We start from the raw sequence: 17,583 nt of genomic DNA, 5'->3' as shown, positions 1-17,583 counted from the left end.
ATTTACCCTGTACATACACTATACCTACGAACATATGAAACTAAAACCCTTATGAGAAAGACGTGAAGATTGCTGTTCGCGTATAAGAGAAAAAAAGATCAAGAAAAAGAGAAAAAAAAAAAAAAATTGCAACAAAAAAAAAGGTTAAAACTAAACTAAAGCTGGTGCATAATAATATATACACATTATATTTTATACGAAGAATGCGCGTGTTGTATACGTATACATACATGATAGCTGTACATATATTTAACGGAGCGAAAAAGAAGGAGAGGGGGAGAGGATCACGCGAAAGACATTTAAGATCGTTTCCATGGTGACCGTTGGCTCAGAGCCAAGAAAAAGCTCCTGATAATCTGAAGGACTTGGAACCGCGAGGCCCGCACCCTTCTTTCCCTCCCTTTCCTTTCCTTCCCTCTCCTTTCCTTTTCTTTTCCTTCCTTTCCTTTCCTTCCATTCCTCTACTCGATACTGCCTGAGACCTTCACCTAATATTTCACACTCAAACGTACAACAGGAAAAGCGACGGAACTCCACGTATACATGTATGTTTATGTATATACATATTACATATACATAGATACACCTATATAGGTACAAAAGTTCTTCATCAACCCCGTCTCTCCGGTCGATCGGGCGTTAATTATTAGTCCGGTTACTTAAGGGTGCAGTATCACTCTATCAGTCAGTTCGCACAAGCATCATGGGTTAGTCAAACGTGGATAAAAATTGAAGGAATCTTGAGAAAACGGATAGAAGTGAAAGAATTTGCAAAGGTTTTTATATAAGATAGTTTACATATGAGGAAAAAAAAATTTCCGTTCAATTTTGTATCCAAAGAGAAGAAGAAGAAGAAGAAGAAAAAAATTCATCCATCAAACACGTTCGAATTTCATTCATCTTCGCCAACTTTGCCGTTAACGTTAGCAATTCTGAGCAAACTTTTTCGCAGAATTACAATCAGACTTGGTTCACGAATACGCGATACGTCGACTGTTATAGGCATTGACTTTGAATAGACTGGCGATTCAATTTATACAAACCAGTGTATGCTCACACTTACGGAGTTCGGAACCGGCATTAATTGGCTTCGCGGGATGCAAACTTCACCGGAAACAATAAGAACTGTATCGTCAAAGCTGCGTCATTAATGAATTCTGGAGAATACGCAGCGTTAGCCGGATATCGCGAAGTCCTAATTGAATGGAAGACGGTTCCGGTGATTCACACTGCGTGAATCATTTCCGTCTAAAAAATGCTCCGGAGTTTGGAAGTAAGAGAGATATTTAAATTCGAACCAATACGTTGCTCTCGTTAACACACGGATCTCTATCTTCCGATTATCCAATCTCCTCTGTCCGAGTCCCTAAATGGACCGTGAACTCACCCACATCGATTGCCAAATGATCCCGCAATCAAGCATTAATCCTACAACATCAGACCCATGCTCAATAAAGTCTTGTCACGTCACGTCGTATCCAATATCAGCTTGAATCCGATCGTCCAATGAGTTGTTCTAATTCCAATCCGATAACTAGAATTCCAGATTTATGTTATAGGTATGGTGGTAACAACACGTGTAACTCAGTATCGTAACTAATTCGTCTTTAATGAATCAACGATAACCAGCAAAACGTCTCGATCAAAAGTTTGACGGATTTTCAAAGTTTGCTAAAACAAAACTTTCAATTTTCATGGTTAAAAACAAAAAATATTTACTTTTTGTCATCGGTTACTAAAAATTTATAGTAAAGTGTAAAATGTATGAAAATATTGTTCCACCCACAATAAAGTGTGGAACTAGTGTCAACTATTCAGCGTGGAATTAACGAATCCGTTTCACCTCTTGTTTCTTTCTAATCTTTGGCCCAGTGACCAGCTAACATGGCCCAAACCCAATTCGGCGCATTCAGTATAATTTGGAATGGTACCAACAAAATCAGATGGGTATAACATGGGTTGAAACCACGAAGGTATGATTTGTCGTCGTAGATACGCCCCCGAGATTTACGAGCCTTGCATCGAAGGAATAAGTGCGAAATGCGGGGGGGTGGAAACTGCATTCGGGTGAATCGATTTCACCCTGCACTCCTAAATTCCGAAACTACAAGTATATGTATATCTATATATATATATATAGAATTAGGTGAACTACCAGCTACGAGGGTTTCCGTTTCTCTCCTGCGCAGCGCGCTGCAGATTTGATCCGTTAATTTCCTGCACCCTTTCCTCTACGTGGCAAGAGGGCGGGACATAAATTTTCAGGAAACTCTAGAATCCGTCTTGTGCGAAGAAGTTCAGGGTTTGTGATTTTCCCCGTATTTCCAGCGCGATTCGAGTCCAGCGTTTCGTGTCATGCTTGCAACGGATTGATTTTTCACCCTCGAAAACCGCAAAGTTGTAAAGATAAAGGGGATTATGCTAGGGGTATATCGATTAAAAAATCATCAAATTCTGCGAGTGTATACGTATAGCGAGTCCGATTTTTTCGATTTTTTTTCAATACTTTCCTATCTCGGAATCCTGAGGGAGATGCGTTGAGTACCTAGTGAGGAAGATGGGAATCAAAAAACGAAAAAATAGTACGCAGCAGACACAAATCACACACGTACCTGAACCCCTGAGAAGGTTGGCGGGGTTTTAGAGGTGAAGATTATCTCCGGGAACCCGATAATGTCACATAACTCGAGCACTAACGGAAGTGGTGCGGATCTAACAGCAATTTCCTGTGCTACAGTATCTGAAAATGTTCGCCGGTGGGAAAGATTGAAGCGGGTACCAAAATGGCCGCCACTAGCGGCAGAGGTGGTGTTAAATTCCCCGGAGAAAGCAATTTTTTTGCAAAATATTTTTCTATTATCGAAATAATCGAGTTTTTTTTCGACCACCGATCGATTCGTTCGCATAAAAAGCTTTGTTTTCGACCCATGTGAGATAAAGTCTTTATACCGTTGAAACAGAGAAAATAATACGATGCAGCGACGCAAAAGGAAAGAAAAAAAACTAAAATCTCCAGGTCAGGGAAAATTGAAAAGTAGCGTTTAAAAATTCCTTACGATGGTTTGAATTGCGTGGGTTTGCGTGAGGTAGAATTATACAGGAAAAAAAGTCACGGTGTCCATTTTTTAAGTGAAATTAAAAACTGCCCCCATGAGTAGATGAAAGGGAGTAAGTAAAAGTCGAGTCGAGAAAATGTCCTAAAGTTTGAAAGTCGAATAATCCATTTAGCAACGTCATCTTTTTATTCGCAAAAGTTTGAATAACCCTCATGGTTTTTCCGACTGTATAGAAACTACATAAGACGTATGAAGCTTTTTGCACAATAAATAATTTACAGGATTGCATCGGTATTCAGGGGTCGACAAGGATCAAGCGATGATCTACTAGATTTAAGGGGCATCCGTATAATAAGTGCATGGAGTTTCAAGGAAACAGCACATTACGAAGGGAGGAAAAGAAACTTGAGAGAAGAATTGCACCTGTCACAGACATTTTGATCATTCGCTATTGCGCGTTGTATTTCAAAGTGAAAAATGTTTGAAAGAGAAAAAATATAATACATATACGTAGGTATATCAGTACCTAAACAGTGTGAACGAAAACAGCCATCAATTCTTTTGGAAAAAAATTTCATCCGGCGCCTTTATTCTAGTAGATGAAAATTTGTTCAAGCGAACAACTTTAACAGGACACATACCTGTATTTGACAAGTGACTTCACCGTAGGGCCAGCATCCGTAGACGGCTGGTAAAAATCCAAAGGGTGTGACAAGGAGCCCGATGGCAAGGTCGTTGCTTGCCAAACTCGTGAGCAGGTACCTCGGCTATAAAAAATGAAAAAAGGAGGGATGATTTTTTTGTAAAAAAATCGGTAAAGGATGAAATCGATCATTGGATTATACTATAGTAATTAGTTACACGTTATTGTTGCGAGGATCTTTGCTAGTTTGTCCAAATATAAGCTACGGAATGGCTATTTATCTGGCTATTATTAAGGGAGGCCAAATCCCGAGGGTCGAGCAAATATCGATCAGCTGAATACGGATACGATTATACCTAGTCTAGATTCCTAGGAACGGTTTAGCTTATCGCGGATGTATAACCTCCTGGATTGAAATATTACAGTAGCAAAGGTCGGACGTGCATTGCGGCTTAATTGCATCAGCGATTCTGTGCGTGAGCTTTCTGAATTCTGCATGTAAGTATATGGAGGATTCCATGCGAACCCAGCGACCGTCTGACCCTTACGATTTTCGATTTTGTTCCAAGTTTTTTCCGCAATTGTCCCAACTCTGAAAACAGTAGCCTGAATTTGTCTCCGACTTTTTATTGAACTGATCAATTGTTTTTTATAAATATTGAGCGGGACTTTGAAAAGGACCTTTTTTTAAAATTGTCAAAAACTGTAGTTTCTTTTTCAAACATTCCAAAAGCCAACAATTCCATTATTATTATTATACGTCAGCACGAGGACTTATTTCTGCCGATCAACCGCAGCGGCAACCCATCGGGTTTTAGGCAGCGAGCCATCGAGACCAATGTATATATGCAATATGGCGGATATCCTTATATTCGCGAAGATAAAAAGACAGAAAATTGCGACGGCATATTTACTGCCTAATATCTTCGAGATCTGGGATGCTGTGTCATCTTTTCTTCGATACGATACAAATGGCGAATAAAAATCCATAGACTCCTTTATCATTTGTAGAATCTTTCACGTTTACATCTATCGACGAAACTTTGTCTTTTCGTAGTAAAGTAAAAACAGTGTAGAGTTCACCTCGTCATTGATACGTGTTCGAACCTTTTCAAAACCGAAGTAAATACAATCGTACAATAAGATAAAAACACATATAAACCATCGAAAGATTTTCTCGTCCGAAAAACAACCCAGCAAAGAACAATGAAAAAAATTCCATTCGTCAACAAAGGAATGGTTTACAGAATTTGTGGAATGACGATCGTTTCGCGTCTTACACGTATTAAAAATAATTCTTGACTTTAAAGAAAAAGTCTAAAGAGGACTTGAAGAATGTAAGAAAAAAAGAAAAAAAGAAAAATGCAACGAGTCTTTAACGCACGTGTATATTTGCAAGCCTCGATAAGAATTGCTAACAATGTACAAAAGCGAATTCCATCGATCTCTGGATATCCTCCGCAGCCTACATTGGCGCTAAATCCAATCCATCGTACGTTTAGTGTGGACTCTATTAATTGGTTTCAGTTTGCGTAATTAAGAGGTAAGAGCCCGCGGCCACAGGCATCCTTGATCAAACAATTAAGGGCAAGTTGCCGAGTCGAGGTTGAGCTAAGGCAGGCGGCAGCGAACAGTCGCACAAACCTCGAGAGTCTTGACTGGTGGCTCTCAATTCTCTCGACTCTCCATTCCGCGGTACCCACCACGGTATGAATTCGTTAGCATCAAATTACACGTTTTAACTACCTCGTCCCCTCCCCCCTCTCCCACCCCCACCCCCCTGGCTCTTATTGTGTAACGTATCTCTTCTCCGCCTCCTCCAACTCCTTGTACTTTGCCTCAAGAGATGGATTCATGCATATGCAAAGGGCCACCACCAACAGCCTATACTAAATAGACTTAAATACATCCCGAAGGAAGCCAGGATTCACGGATTGGACAAGTTTTCACCGTGAATACTCGAAAAGCCCTTTTCTTCATCTGGGTATTGTTTCGCTTTGGATTCGTACATTCCATAGGGGGATGCACTGTGTATATTATAAACTATCCACGACTTCGTTGGTTTTCGCAATCTGCATTCGCATTATCATCGCTTGGTATGAAACCGTTCCAAGTGCGAAGAGTCAGATACAGTTTCGTTTCGCAAAGGGGGTGAGATAACGAAGCGATGTATTGAGTGGGACGAGAAAGGGAGACGGAAAAGCCGGCAAGTAGGTATCCCCCTACATCCAGTCTCATACCTATACTCTCTCCCTCTGGAGTAGGTGGTAAGCACAAATCACGGGGTTACTGTCTTACGGGCGCTCGTTATGGGCGGTACTATCAGTTCGTTTCAGTGACTTAGGAGACGGTTATAACCGTGATTCTCTCCGTATAGCCAACTCGCGATCCGCGGAACACCCCGACCCTCCAAACTGATTCATCGCGTCCTTGTCGATTGGTGGTTGCAACGGTAGGTTCAAGGATATACCTTTTAATGTCGTGAGATTCGATGTTGGGCTTCATTGCCTCGCGGAGAGTGACTGCGTCGAAGGTCGAAGAGTCATCCTACAATATAGGGTAGGTAGTGGTATACCTACATATTTTTCTCGGTACTAGTTCCTTGACTATAATGAAAAAATCTAAGAAAATAAATAAATAAATAAATAAATAAATAAATAAATAAAAAGCAACAAGGCTCACCTGAGCATGAATGTACTTGCTGTACCTCCGGCTGTTGATGACACATATGACGAGCAGGTTCGCGCAAAGGATGCCGAGGCTGAGACCGAGGATGAGGGCTGCCCTTATGAGCTCTCCAGGACCTGGTCCAGACCAGGAAGTGATGGGACCGCTACGCCAGCAGCTGCTGTTGCTCAGGGCAGGGGGCAAGAGGATAGTCTGCTTATGCTCGAGCATGGTTGGCCGGTGCTCCTCGGGCCGGCAGATTTTGAGATTATTATCGCTAAGAGGAGCGTCGGCCACGAGTTGGCCTCCGCAGCAACGAGGCCTCGAGGAAATCCTTAAGACTTTGCATCGCTGCCGATCAGTTACGTTCAGCTCCAGAGTTCCGTTGATCCGGACCCGCTACTCTGCATCCTGGAAATGAAAAATCGAGTCTCCTGTTTATAGGGTGTCCTTGTTGCATGGTTGACGTTAATCACAAGGCTTGAAAATACCCGGCATTGTTTAAAACGGCTTCCGCATAGCGGGACCGCAGAAACAATACGGAGAGTGTAACAACTGCTCATCGAGAAGGGTCTGCCCTGGAATTTTGGACCCTTACCGGACCCCCTGAATTTCAACATTTATGTTACACCAACTTTTGACGCGTTGTGTTGTACAGCATGCGGCCTTGTCATGAGGGTGGGTTTTATGATTAATAACAGGGATTGTATTTAGTTGGTCTTTTGCCGGGAACAGCTTTTGTTCCAACTTCTAGGGGAGTTAGAGTGTAACATAATGCTGCTGCATCAACGACGCGGGGATGAATGTATCGTAATGAATATTCGCACGTGGTAACACAGAGCTTTTTACCCCTCGGTCTGCGATAACTTGTATCCCGTGATAGGTATATCGGGGGTTACAACCCCGATGAATAATTAATTAGGGCATTATTTTTTTTATACTTAAACCCTGTGTATAACCGTACCTGAAACATCGTCGGTATATCCTCGGAAATTGTTCGAATTTGCATAAAAGCGCTCCCGGTGAAACGGCACGCGGGAAGGAAGCTTAGCACCGATTTTTTTTTTCCGCCCTCTTTTCCACTCTGCTTCCGCAATATATAGTTAGCCGAGACGAGAAGCCTTCGCCTCGTCTGCAAGAGTTTTCGAAGATGAGAAAATGAGGATGAATTAAGAAGAGGGGAAAAATTTTGTTGGCAAAAATCGCGACACGGACTTTTTCCACATATACCTCTACTGCGACGCGTAATCATTAAGCGGTAATTTTTCAAATTTCCTCCTTTGGCAATTAGGAGAGAGAGAGAGAGAGAGAGAGGAAACAAGTTTCCGCAGCCATTTGCATGGAAGCTGCGAAGTCGTTTTTTTATACGATTTATCTCTTACACCGCGGAGCGTTCAATTCATCTTCACGTTTGGTGCAATTAATTTCATCCCGCCCGGACCGACGACGACGCGATTCCCAACCGACGATGAATATAACGGCGACTAGAATAAAGTACCGGCTGATGCGGGCAGATATATGTCGCTTCTTTTCCACGCTTATCCCGCGGACGATAAGATCTCCATCCGAAATATATACTCACCCAAGTTTCTCGCCCTGAACTCCGATCGCGAAAAGACTGTGGTAAAATCTGCTTTTTAGTTTTAAATTAAAAACATACCTGGTAAAAAATTTTTAACTAGTCGAAGTCATTTTTGTCGATAAAGAATTCGAACAAAACGTTTAATCGTTCGTTCAGCTAAAACGGATACAAAGCAAATTTTTTCACAATTTCAAACCTCGCAAAGGTAATTTACCTTCTGCACGCTTTATTTGTCGGACCGGAATTTATCCGGTAACTTTGTTAAATGAAAGTTAATTGAGACTGTTGTAAAAACACGAGGTAAATACAATAGGAAAGTATATAAAATCGTAGCAGACACAGCTAATTACATCAGGATTCGTTTTACGAACACATTATTGTAAAATTTATTTACATTGTTGAGAGAAAGGCTTTGAAACATTTGATTGTAAAATTTTCCACCACTCAGTGAAAAATTGGTGTTGCGAAGAAAAAAAAAAAAAAAGTTATTTTCAATCGATGCGAGCCACGGCGTCTAGTTTTACGGAGTCGAAATAACGACCTGATTAATTTGAAAATCCAAAGCTCAATGGTAAGGCTCGCCTACGTTCAGAAGCGATTATGAGTACATAAGTGTATATGTAAGATTGAGATAATGAGAGAAAGTTAACGAGCCACGTGGGTTCGGCGAGAGCTGAGCTTCTCATCGCATCGCGGCGTTTCAGCGTAATTAAAACATGGCCGCCAGCAGCAGCGATTCCGCATACATTTATTTTATCATTTTCACCAAGCCGCGATTATTCAAGGCTTGCCTATTACTTTTCTTGATCCAACCACTTCTTACCCATCTTCGTTCAACCCCCCAAGAATTTTCACACAGTCCATCACCGCAGGGCGGTTCTTCCACCCTCTGAATACAAATCGCACTTCACTCTCACCGGCTGTGTTTCACCGTTAAAACTAGCTGATAAAAATGAAACTGATGAACGACGATCTAGACTCGTTGCGAAATTAGCCCTGCAAATATACATATAATGTCGGGGTGGATAAATTTTTTATAAAAATTTTCCGTCGTTATTCTATTCCAGTAAATCATATTATTGTTATTATTATATACGGATGTAAGCGTTAAGTTGTAGTTACAGAAATTCTGGTGACAAAGAGAAGACAAATCTGCGATAAGGAAGAGATAGGGGATGGGGGTGTATAGAAGCAAGCGTGGTATTCGAAGAGCGGCGTTGAATCTGACAGAGGCGAAGGCGCAGATTGAATGAATAATGAAAGCGTACAATGACGAGTTAATTACTCCAGCCATTAGCAACCCTTAGTCGTAAATTTATACGAGAAGCCCTGCGCCACGCTCTGTAGGTCGTACATAATTTTTTGACAGTTTATTCCTGCCCCCAGGCGAGTTTCGCTGGTCATTGCGGTTAGAAAATGGAGAAAGGAAGGAAGAAAGCACCAAACAGAAAAAAAGAGAAGGGGACGAGAGAAAAAGTGAAAAAGAACAACCTTTGATAACTTTTTAATCCCAGGGACGCTTTTTGTGCGCGAAAAGTGAGAGAGAGAGAGAGAGAGAGAGAGAGAGAGATATAGTGATGGACGGAGAGAAAGGAGAGAAAATTTCATTTTACGCCAAGCCGCGTCCGGCTAACTCATGGGAATTATCCTTTTTCGTTTCGTGATGAGGGGAAAAAATGACCAAGTGTAAGAAAAAAAAGATACAAAAATGGTTATTCCCGTGCGTATAGGTATGCATATAACGCCTCGTTCGTTTCTGTCATGGAGTTCTCAATACAGCGACCAGAAATGAGAAAATTGTACGCAATCGTGAGTCTGTGTACAACCGTGCGCAAAAATCGGATTCCCCCACGCTAATCAGATTTTTTCAAGTGTACATATATATATATATATATATATATATATATATATATATATCCGCTTTGCACATGTTTTAATTAAAAGAGATTGGCATACTTGACAAATGGGGAAGATTATTCGTTCGAAGAGGTGATGTTCAATTTTTTTATAACATACATATTAGGGTGGCGCAAAAATACAGACTTTTTTTTTTTTTTTTGAGTCTCGTGTGACAAAATGTTAGTTTTTGATGTTTTAAGAGCCCACTTCAAAGCACAGTTCGAAAAAAAATTTAAGAGGTCGCTCCACATTTTTTGAAACGTCAGAAATCGTCAAAAATCGATTTTTTTTTTTTTATTTTTTAAATTTGTTTTCTCATTACGGTATAATTTTATAGACAAAATAAAAATAAGTTTCCGAAAGTTTCAGTTCAAAATTTGAATTTTGAAAGGTCGCTCATAATTTTTTTTCAATTTTTTGGTGCATTTCTTTAGATTTTTTCGAACAACCTTTTAATATTCATATTAAAATTTCAAAAAAAAATTTTTCTTTAATTCAGTCAGAAAGAATCGATAACAATACACTTCGACATGAATTAAAAATCAAACAAAATACTGAAAATGTAATTTTTTCACGATTTTTGACATTTAAAAAAATTTGGAGCGACCTCTTAAAATTTTTTTTTTTGAGCTGTCCTTTGGAGTGGGCTCTTAAAACATCAAAAACTAATATTTTGTCACACGAGACTCAAAAAGAAAAAAAAGTAGTCGGTTTTTTTGCGCCACCCTAATACATATATATATAAAAATTATCTTGAGGCTCGTTTCGTTCTTAGTTTATTTATCACAATACTCTGTTAATGGTCCAAACTTTTCGAATGTATATGAAGTGTATGAAAGTCTCAAGTCCTTTGTAGAAAGGTTCGTGAAAATTTCATGTACCCCGAAACAAGAAAAATTTCCATAAATATCTTACCGGCTGATGCAAATTTTATGCAAACGTTTAACGGGCTTCAATTGGCAATAGAAAATTGGAGATTACGTTTTCCTATGCGAAATTCTTTGAAATTTCGTACAATTCATTTTCACGGAAAATACGAAGAAATATGAATAAAATTTTCAATCGATATTGAAATCTTGGGATCCATTGATCGATCTTTTAGAGAAAAATCGCGTGTCTGTCACGTTTCGCAGAAAGAAAGTGAGGAAAAATCGATCTGCATTATATGAGATTTGCGAACTACACGTGAATCCACGGTAAAAGACGAAAACTACTTTTCCCCTCGGAACGCTTTTTCAGGGTAAATTGCTATGGTGTGAGGTAATATCGTTCCGGGAACGGCGTAAAACATCTCATCGTAGTAAAACGTAAATTACAACAAACGCAGCTTCTGTGGCATAAAATTCAAGGCCTGCACGTATCGTCCTCAGGTGTGTTAATCTCAATTCGCCAAGGGGTGTCGGAAGTAGGCAGTCCCGAAATGTCCAGGTAAAAAGCCCGCAGGATCGACAGACAACGTAAAGAAATTGAATTGGTGAAATCGATAAAAAGAACAAAAAACGGCATTACAGCCATTTTTAATTCTCCCTTCCGATTTCTACGGCTGCAAATTATTATTTATCTAGTTGGCGACCGGATGGACACTAAGTCTGAATTTCTGCACACTGAATTATTCAATTTATCATGTACTATATTCATATCGCCGAGGCGAGACTCCTGAGCAGATGGTATAAAACAAATTTGCAGTCCAGGACGAGCTTCGAACCGGATACGCCAAGATTTATGACAATTTAGCTGCACAGATGAAAACTACTGGATCGAGTCTTTTATCTCCAAATAGTCAAATTGCTTCTCGGGTGCTTGATAATTGTGACTATTCGAAATTGAAACGTCAGAAACGTGAGATTGACGGAGAATTATGACTTACGAAAAGTATTCCACGCCAAATTCGAGGGAATATCAACTCGTTGCCTGAATCGGGAAGAGACTGGCCAAAGAAAAGAGTCCTTTCGCCAGGATAAGAAGAGAGGCAATTCGGTCTTGTACATCTCGCAGGTAATCCTGCTCAGTTGGCTGGACTGACTGACGATGAGCGGTGTGAATGCCACGAAAGCCACGCAGGATGAAGAAGTTAACGCCGGCGGTGAAATTCCGAGGATTAAGCGAAATAGGGTTTATTATGTCAAAAACTTGGGGGCGGCTCAGCAGCGGCTATCCTCGTATGTAGGTATGCACCATTCTCTTGGACGGTGGGCGTTATACCGGCTGCATTTAGATGATGAAATTAGAATTTTTCCAACTACTAGGAAAGCCGTGAAGCGGAGTGCGGAGAACGAACGAATTACGTGTGACAAAATATGTGCAAGCTTAAGGATGAAGGAATCTGGCAACGCGAGGAAGTTACTGTAGTAAAATTTCCTACCTTTGCAATTTTTTTTCCTCGTACCGAGATCCGCGAAAAAACGAGTGTTGAAAAATTTTCGAGTTTCAAGTGGGCTCGAATGGGTCCAAAAAATTTTGAGTCTTCTGATTTACTTCTTTAAAGGATACATTTTTTAAATGATCGTATGATCGTGAAAATTTACACACGAGGGTTTTTGGGTTTTTGAAATTCGAGACGGCGGATTCAAGATGGGCGTTAAAAATTTAGAAAATTGTGGAATATTTACGAGATTTTTTTTTTTTTTGAAGATCTGAATTCGGATTAGTAATCAGCGCACCAAAAAACCCACTTTTACTAAACTTCAAGTTATTTCCTTGGATAGAATCTTCGAAGACGTAATTTTTTTTAGATTGTTTATTCATAAATATTATATTACAAACAACCATGCTAATTAGACTATATTTCTACGTTCTTTCATTACTAAAGTAACTGAAAAGTGCAAACAACCATATCTAAATACGTAAAAAAGTGAATAAATTTAAAAAATTCAAGCAAACCGAGGTGAGAACATGGCTTCTAACCAAGCTTGAAAGGGTTAATCCAAGATTTTCACACTCCAAATGTTCTCATCGCAGTTCCTAAATACCGTGTAAGTAACCGGATACCCACTAACCAAGAGAATTTTTTGTTTTTCCCCTACATGAAGTAAGAAAGCGCCTGCTGCGAGCAAGCAAAAGCTCACGCTCACGTTTAGACGGAAGTGAATTGTTTCCCGGATGAATAAAATACCGTCGACGTGAAAAAAGTGCGCCGGAGGCGTGAAGATCATTGGCTTTATCTACGCGTCTCCTATTCGTTATTCGAATTCGACACCCGGAGCTTGCGGAGGTTCGTTCAAACGGCCGACTCGACCTTCCAAGGTGTATGTGCCTGGTGTTTTGTGGTGTGCGGGTAGGTTCGAGGTGGTTTTAGTATCCCACCATCGGATCCGACCGCGACTACCGCCCAAAGGAAGCATAAAAGCTCCGCGGACGTAGAAACGCGTCGCAGCTTTAAAGATAGAACCATTTGGCAAACCGGTTTCCTCCAGACCTCGTCCGTTCTCGAGCAGGGTTGATATGTGTTACAGAAGGACCTCACAGACCTTCTGCGTAAAGGAAACCGTCAACTTCAACGTCCCGCTAAATCCTCTCCCTCATTCATTCCACCCGGCGCAAAATCGTCCGCTTGTGTCTGAATCGACGCCGCAATTTTCGAATCATTTTTTTTTTCTCTCCTTTTTCTGCTTTCTTCTCGCCACAAGAATCGCGCAATTTCATTATGTAATTATTTTCTTTACGTTACATTATTTGCCAAGATATTTTACTCCTTATCATTTTTACAATATTGTACTTTTCTTGTCAAAGTATAATACCAATAACATTTTCAACGTGTAGCTACAGTGCTGACGTCGAATGATTAGTTTCACGGAAAACTTCCTGTACAATCAAATACCTAAACGATACCTGCATGGCGTATCTTACAGTAAGCACATCGGAAAATCGTTGTCTGTAATTGCGCAATAATTCGTGCAGCAGTAAAAGAGCAGAGAGTTATGCAGGAAAATGCGAACCCACGTTTCGGGGCGCGAAACACCCGCGGCTAAGGCCAAGAATTAGTTACCACTCGAGAGCTTATAAGGGGAGGTTAAAGCCACAAACCGCAAGATCTGTAGCCGAAGGCAGGACGCTGCGAAGTCATAAAGGGAACTTGGAACTTGATCGCGAGCATACAGCAACGGCACGATAAGAAAAAGAGGGACAGAAAGAGAGAGGCGAAGAGACTTTACAAAGAAAGAATAGCTTTTTTAGAAACGGAGAGATGAAGTAGAAAGGAAAATAAATATAATAGAGTAACGAAAAAAAAGGGGAACAGAGATAGCGGAACGCATTGAGCAGAAATTACACGTCCAGTCGGGCTCTCGTCGTGTTTTTCGCCCCATAAATACATATATATTATATATATATATGTGTGTATATATATATTTGAGGGGTTTTTTATTTCGTCTGGAAGGGAAAATGTGTGAGTAAAAAAATGAAGAGGGTGGAATAAAAAACAAAGCCGAGAGCCTCTTCGTGCACGTTTTGAAAATTTCACGTGTCCAAAATGCGTCCGTTCGTCTCGTCTGGTCCTCGGGCGCCGCCGAATGGTACATTAGACGGTTTTTATTCAAAACCGGGTCTGGCAAGGGTAGGTAGCAGACTACTAATTTATACTCAGGAATATACTATACATATACATATATATATATAGGTAGGAAAAAAATGTCATTATCCGTCGAGGCGACGGGCCCTTGACTCCAGATACGAGTAGCTGCGAAAGGGCGAGAATAAGGTGGGAAAGGAAGAAGGCGTGAGTGGTTGGTATGGGTTGCATCGTCGATCCCCCATAGAATGAAATTGGGCGAAAGTGAAAAAGATTCGCAAGGTAGGTACCTCGGCCGTCCAATATCCCTCGATATATATACACGTGGATTCCGATGTCGCGTGTTATTCGAGCTTATTCGGCTACAGGACCAGTATACGTGTACCCTACAGGTACTTTTACATATTGCTGGACATCGGAAAACTACGTGCCGCTTGAATTGAGGAGGGGGTTAGGGGTTGAGACGGAGAGGAAAGAGATGAAGTAAAAAGTAAAAATATAAACAAAAGAAAGAAAAATAAATAAATAAGTATATAATCAACGAAAAGTACACCAGGGATCGCGAGGAAATTCATAAATCTCGATCGTGAATGTCAAACTAAAATCCATGGAATCGGTTTTACTGCACAATACGTGTTGTTCACGCCTCTGTGCATTGCCGATGCAGAAACCGCGTCGTTACTTTATATTCAAATCTAACTTATACCTGCTGCAGTTTATACCCACTGAAATCTTTCATATTCCTCAGCCTGCACGTGAGAAACATGAAACGGGGCGAAACATGGAAAAGAAACGCAGATCGGTTACGAAAAACAGTCCTATGTACGTAAACAATGTCGGTAATAAGTATTTTCAAACGACTTTCGACTCGAATTAAATAACTAATTACATGCATTATATATATATATATATATATATATGGACGATATAAAGAGGCGGCGGTAACACAGCCATACAGCCACAGCCATAGCCAAACTTGCATTTCTTCCTAACTTTTTTTTTTACGAGCTTTGATGGTTGTGCAGTGGAGGAATCGAGGAGTCTATTACGTACGTACTAAATAGCTGTGTGTGGGTACGAAGATCCGGATACACTCGTCTGCACACGAATACGTAGCCACAGAGCACCGGCAACGATTTACTTCTTCATCTCGTGTTTATTCCGTGAACTTTTGCTAATTTAATTTACCTGCGCGGTTCATTCCGATATAGACAGCTAAACATTTTACTCCCTCGGCTTCAACTAATTACAACAAAGCAATCGAACGGGAAGAGATGGGGTGGAAAAAGGGACCAACTCGTAAATACGATTTAGAGAGAAATGAGATCATAAAAGAATAGAAACATGAATAAATGTAATAAACAGTTTGTTAAAGTGGATTTTCAAAATTAATAAAATCTCACGAAGAATTTATCCTGAATTATGTTGTATAAGAAGAAAGTATATACATCAGACTAATTGATTCGATTTTGAAATTCTTCATTCTTTGACTAAATGACGAGAGAAAGAGAATGAAAAGAGAAAAAGTCTAGGAAAAAATTGTTGTCCGAGAAAAAAACGCACAGACCGCAGGTTTTCTCCGAGCTGCGAAAAGCTCCGCCGCAATGTCAACGAAAAAGGTTTGAGGTAGCGAAGAAGAAGAAGAAGAGAGAGGCTAGACACGCACGATTCTCTTTCTGCTCCTCGTTATTCCCGTTCGTTTTCTCAAAGTATTCCGCCCTTTCCAAGAGAACCGTAACATTACGGGATCCCTTCTGCGTCCCAGACCCGATGATATAACACCAGGGACTGCCGAATCACCTGGAGGAGTGGGAAAAAAATTCCCGCCGCATGTATCAGTCGACGAAAGGATTTGTTATGGGAACAAATAGAAAAGATAGTAGAACTGTGACGTGTTGCGCAAAAAGTCTGGTAAATTTTCTGTGATATAGAATGAAATTTCTAGACAACGGACTGCTGCTTGTAAAATCAGAAAATTTCACCAACACTTGCAGTTATATGAACCTCGCCAAAAGTTTTGCGAGAATCTGCAGATTCCCGGTTTTCTCAGCACTCGTGGAAGACAATCGTGTGTCTGGATAATAGAAATTAGTCAGCTGCAGGGGCTACAAAATGCAGACGGTGAAAACTTGGAACTTGGAACTTGGATTAAGTTTTGGAAAGATGTTGGAAGAAAGACTTCATCAAGGTACACACACACACACACACACACACAATATGCGGTATCAAGCGCTTCATCTTGCAGCTAAAACAACAGTCTTAAACGCGAACTTGTCTCAGTTTCTCGCTTCGTCGCGCGATTTCATTACCAATTTCTGGCAGATGCTATGAAAGGATAACTAAAAGTTGATAAAACGTTGATTTGGAGAAGGTAAAGTAAAGTAAAGTTAAAAATCGTTGTACAACTGGCGTACAGACCTACGTCACGTTGTCGCGACGTTATCGAGATCAGATGCAAGTTTTTTTTCCACATGTTCACCCTTTTGTCACCCATTTCGCAGGCGTTCCCAGGATCAGAGTGGGTATAAGGTATACCTACGAACCCTTAATCGAAAACAGATAGTTGCGGCGGTTATCGCAAGGCTCTGAATAAATTGTTCATCGATTTACGAGCGAGGGACCCGCGAGAGACTGCATGGCTCGATCGGGAAACTAACGTGCGGCATCATCGCGATTCGCGGTTATACATTATACGTGTCTATATATCTGTAGGGTAGGTATACCATAAGAGCGAGAGAGTTTCCTTGCAAAAGGGAATCGATGAAATTCAAATAGGGAAATTCTCCCTTCCGTTCCTCCGCGATTCCGCGAAGACCGCACGGATCAACAAATATTCACGCTCACCATATTGAAAGTCCACACACACACACACACACACACACACATGAAATATGTATAGCTATCCCCATGGAAGCGGTGGAGTGAAGCGATTTCTTATAGAAAAGAAGGAAAATTGTAAAACAAGAAAAAGAACTTTCCACATCAAATTTTTTTACAATATCGTTTCAAAACGTTCCAACGTTTTTGAACATGTTAAAAATGTTGAATGGAGATCGAAAAGATTTTTCACCAATTGTTTTACAAGGTGGAAAGTGTTACGAGTAGAAACTCGTTCGAGCTGCTGATTCTGAGGAGCGTATAGAGCTTAAAATTAACTTATTGTGAGACACTGCTAGTGCAGCTGCAGAGTTGAAGAGGTAAAGCCCGAATGCAATAGGAAAATGGGAAG

The 17,583-nt window shown here is 40.5% G+C and overlaps 1 protein-coding gene across 3 annotated transcripts in view; it reads right to left on the bottom strand.

Moving 5' to 3' along the window:
* Positions 1-17,583, bottom strand: part of LOC124413456 (trace amine-associated receptor 9) — a 78,368-nt gene that overhangs the window by 36,101 nt on the left and 24,684 nt on the right. For all 3 annotated transcript variants that reach the window (XM_046894046.1, XM_046894044.1, XM_046894045.1), the window contains exons 2-3: positions 6,382-6,777; positions 3,698-3,823 (exon numbers count right to left, since the gene is read on the bottom strand). In XM_046894046.1, the coding sequence (XP_046750002.1) occupies positions 3,698-3,823; positions 6,382-6,597 (342 nt within the window). In that variant the 5' untranslated portion in view covers positions 6,598-6,777. The remainder of the gene's footprint in view (positions 1-3,697; positions 3,824-6,381; positions 6,778-17,583) is intronic.

Source organism: Diprion similis, chromosome 12, assembly GCF_021155765.1.
Source record: "Diprion similis isolate iyDipSimi1 chromosome 12, iyDipSimi1.1, whole genome shotgun sequence".
Taxonomy (NCBI): Eukaryota; Metazoa; Arthropoda; class Insecta; order Hymenoptera; family Diprionidae; genus Diprion; species Diprion similis.
Note: the sequence above shows the minus strand (reverse complement) of the source record. Positions and strands in the feature narration are given on the sequence as shown.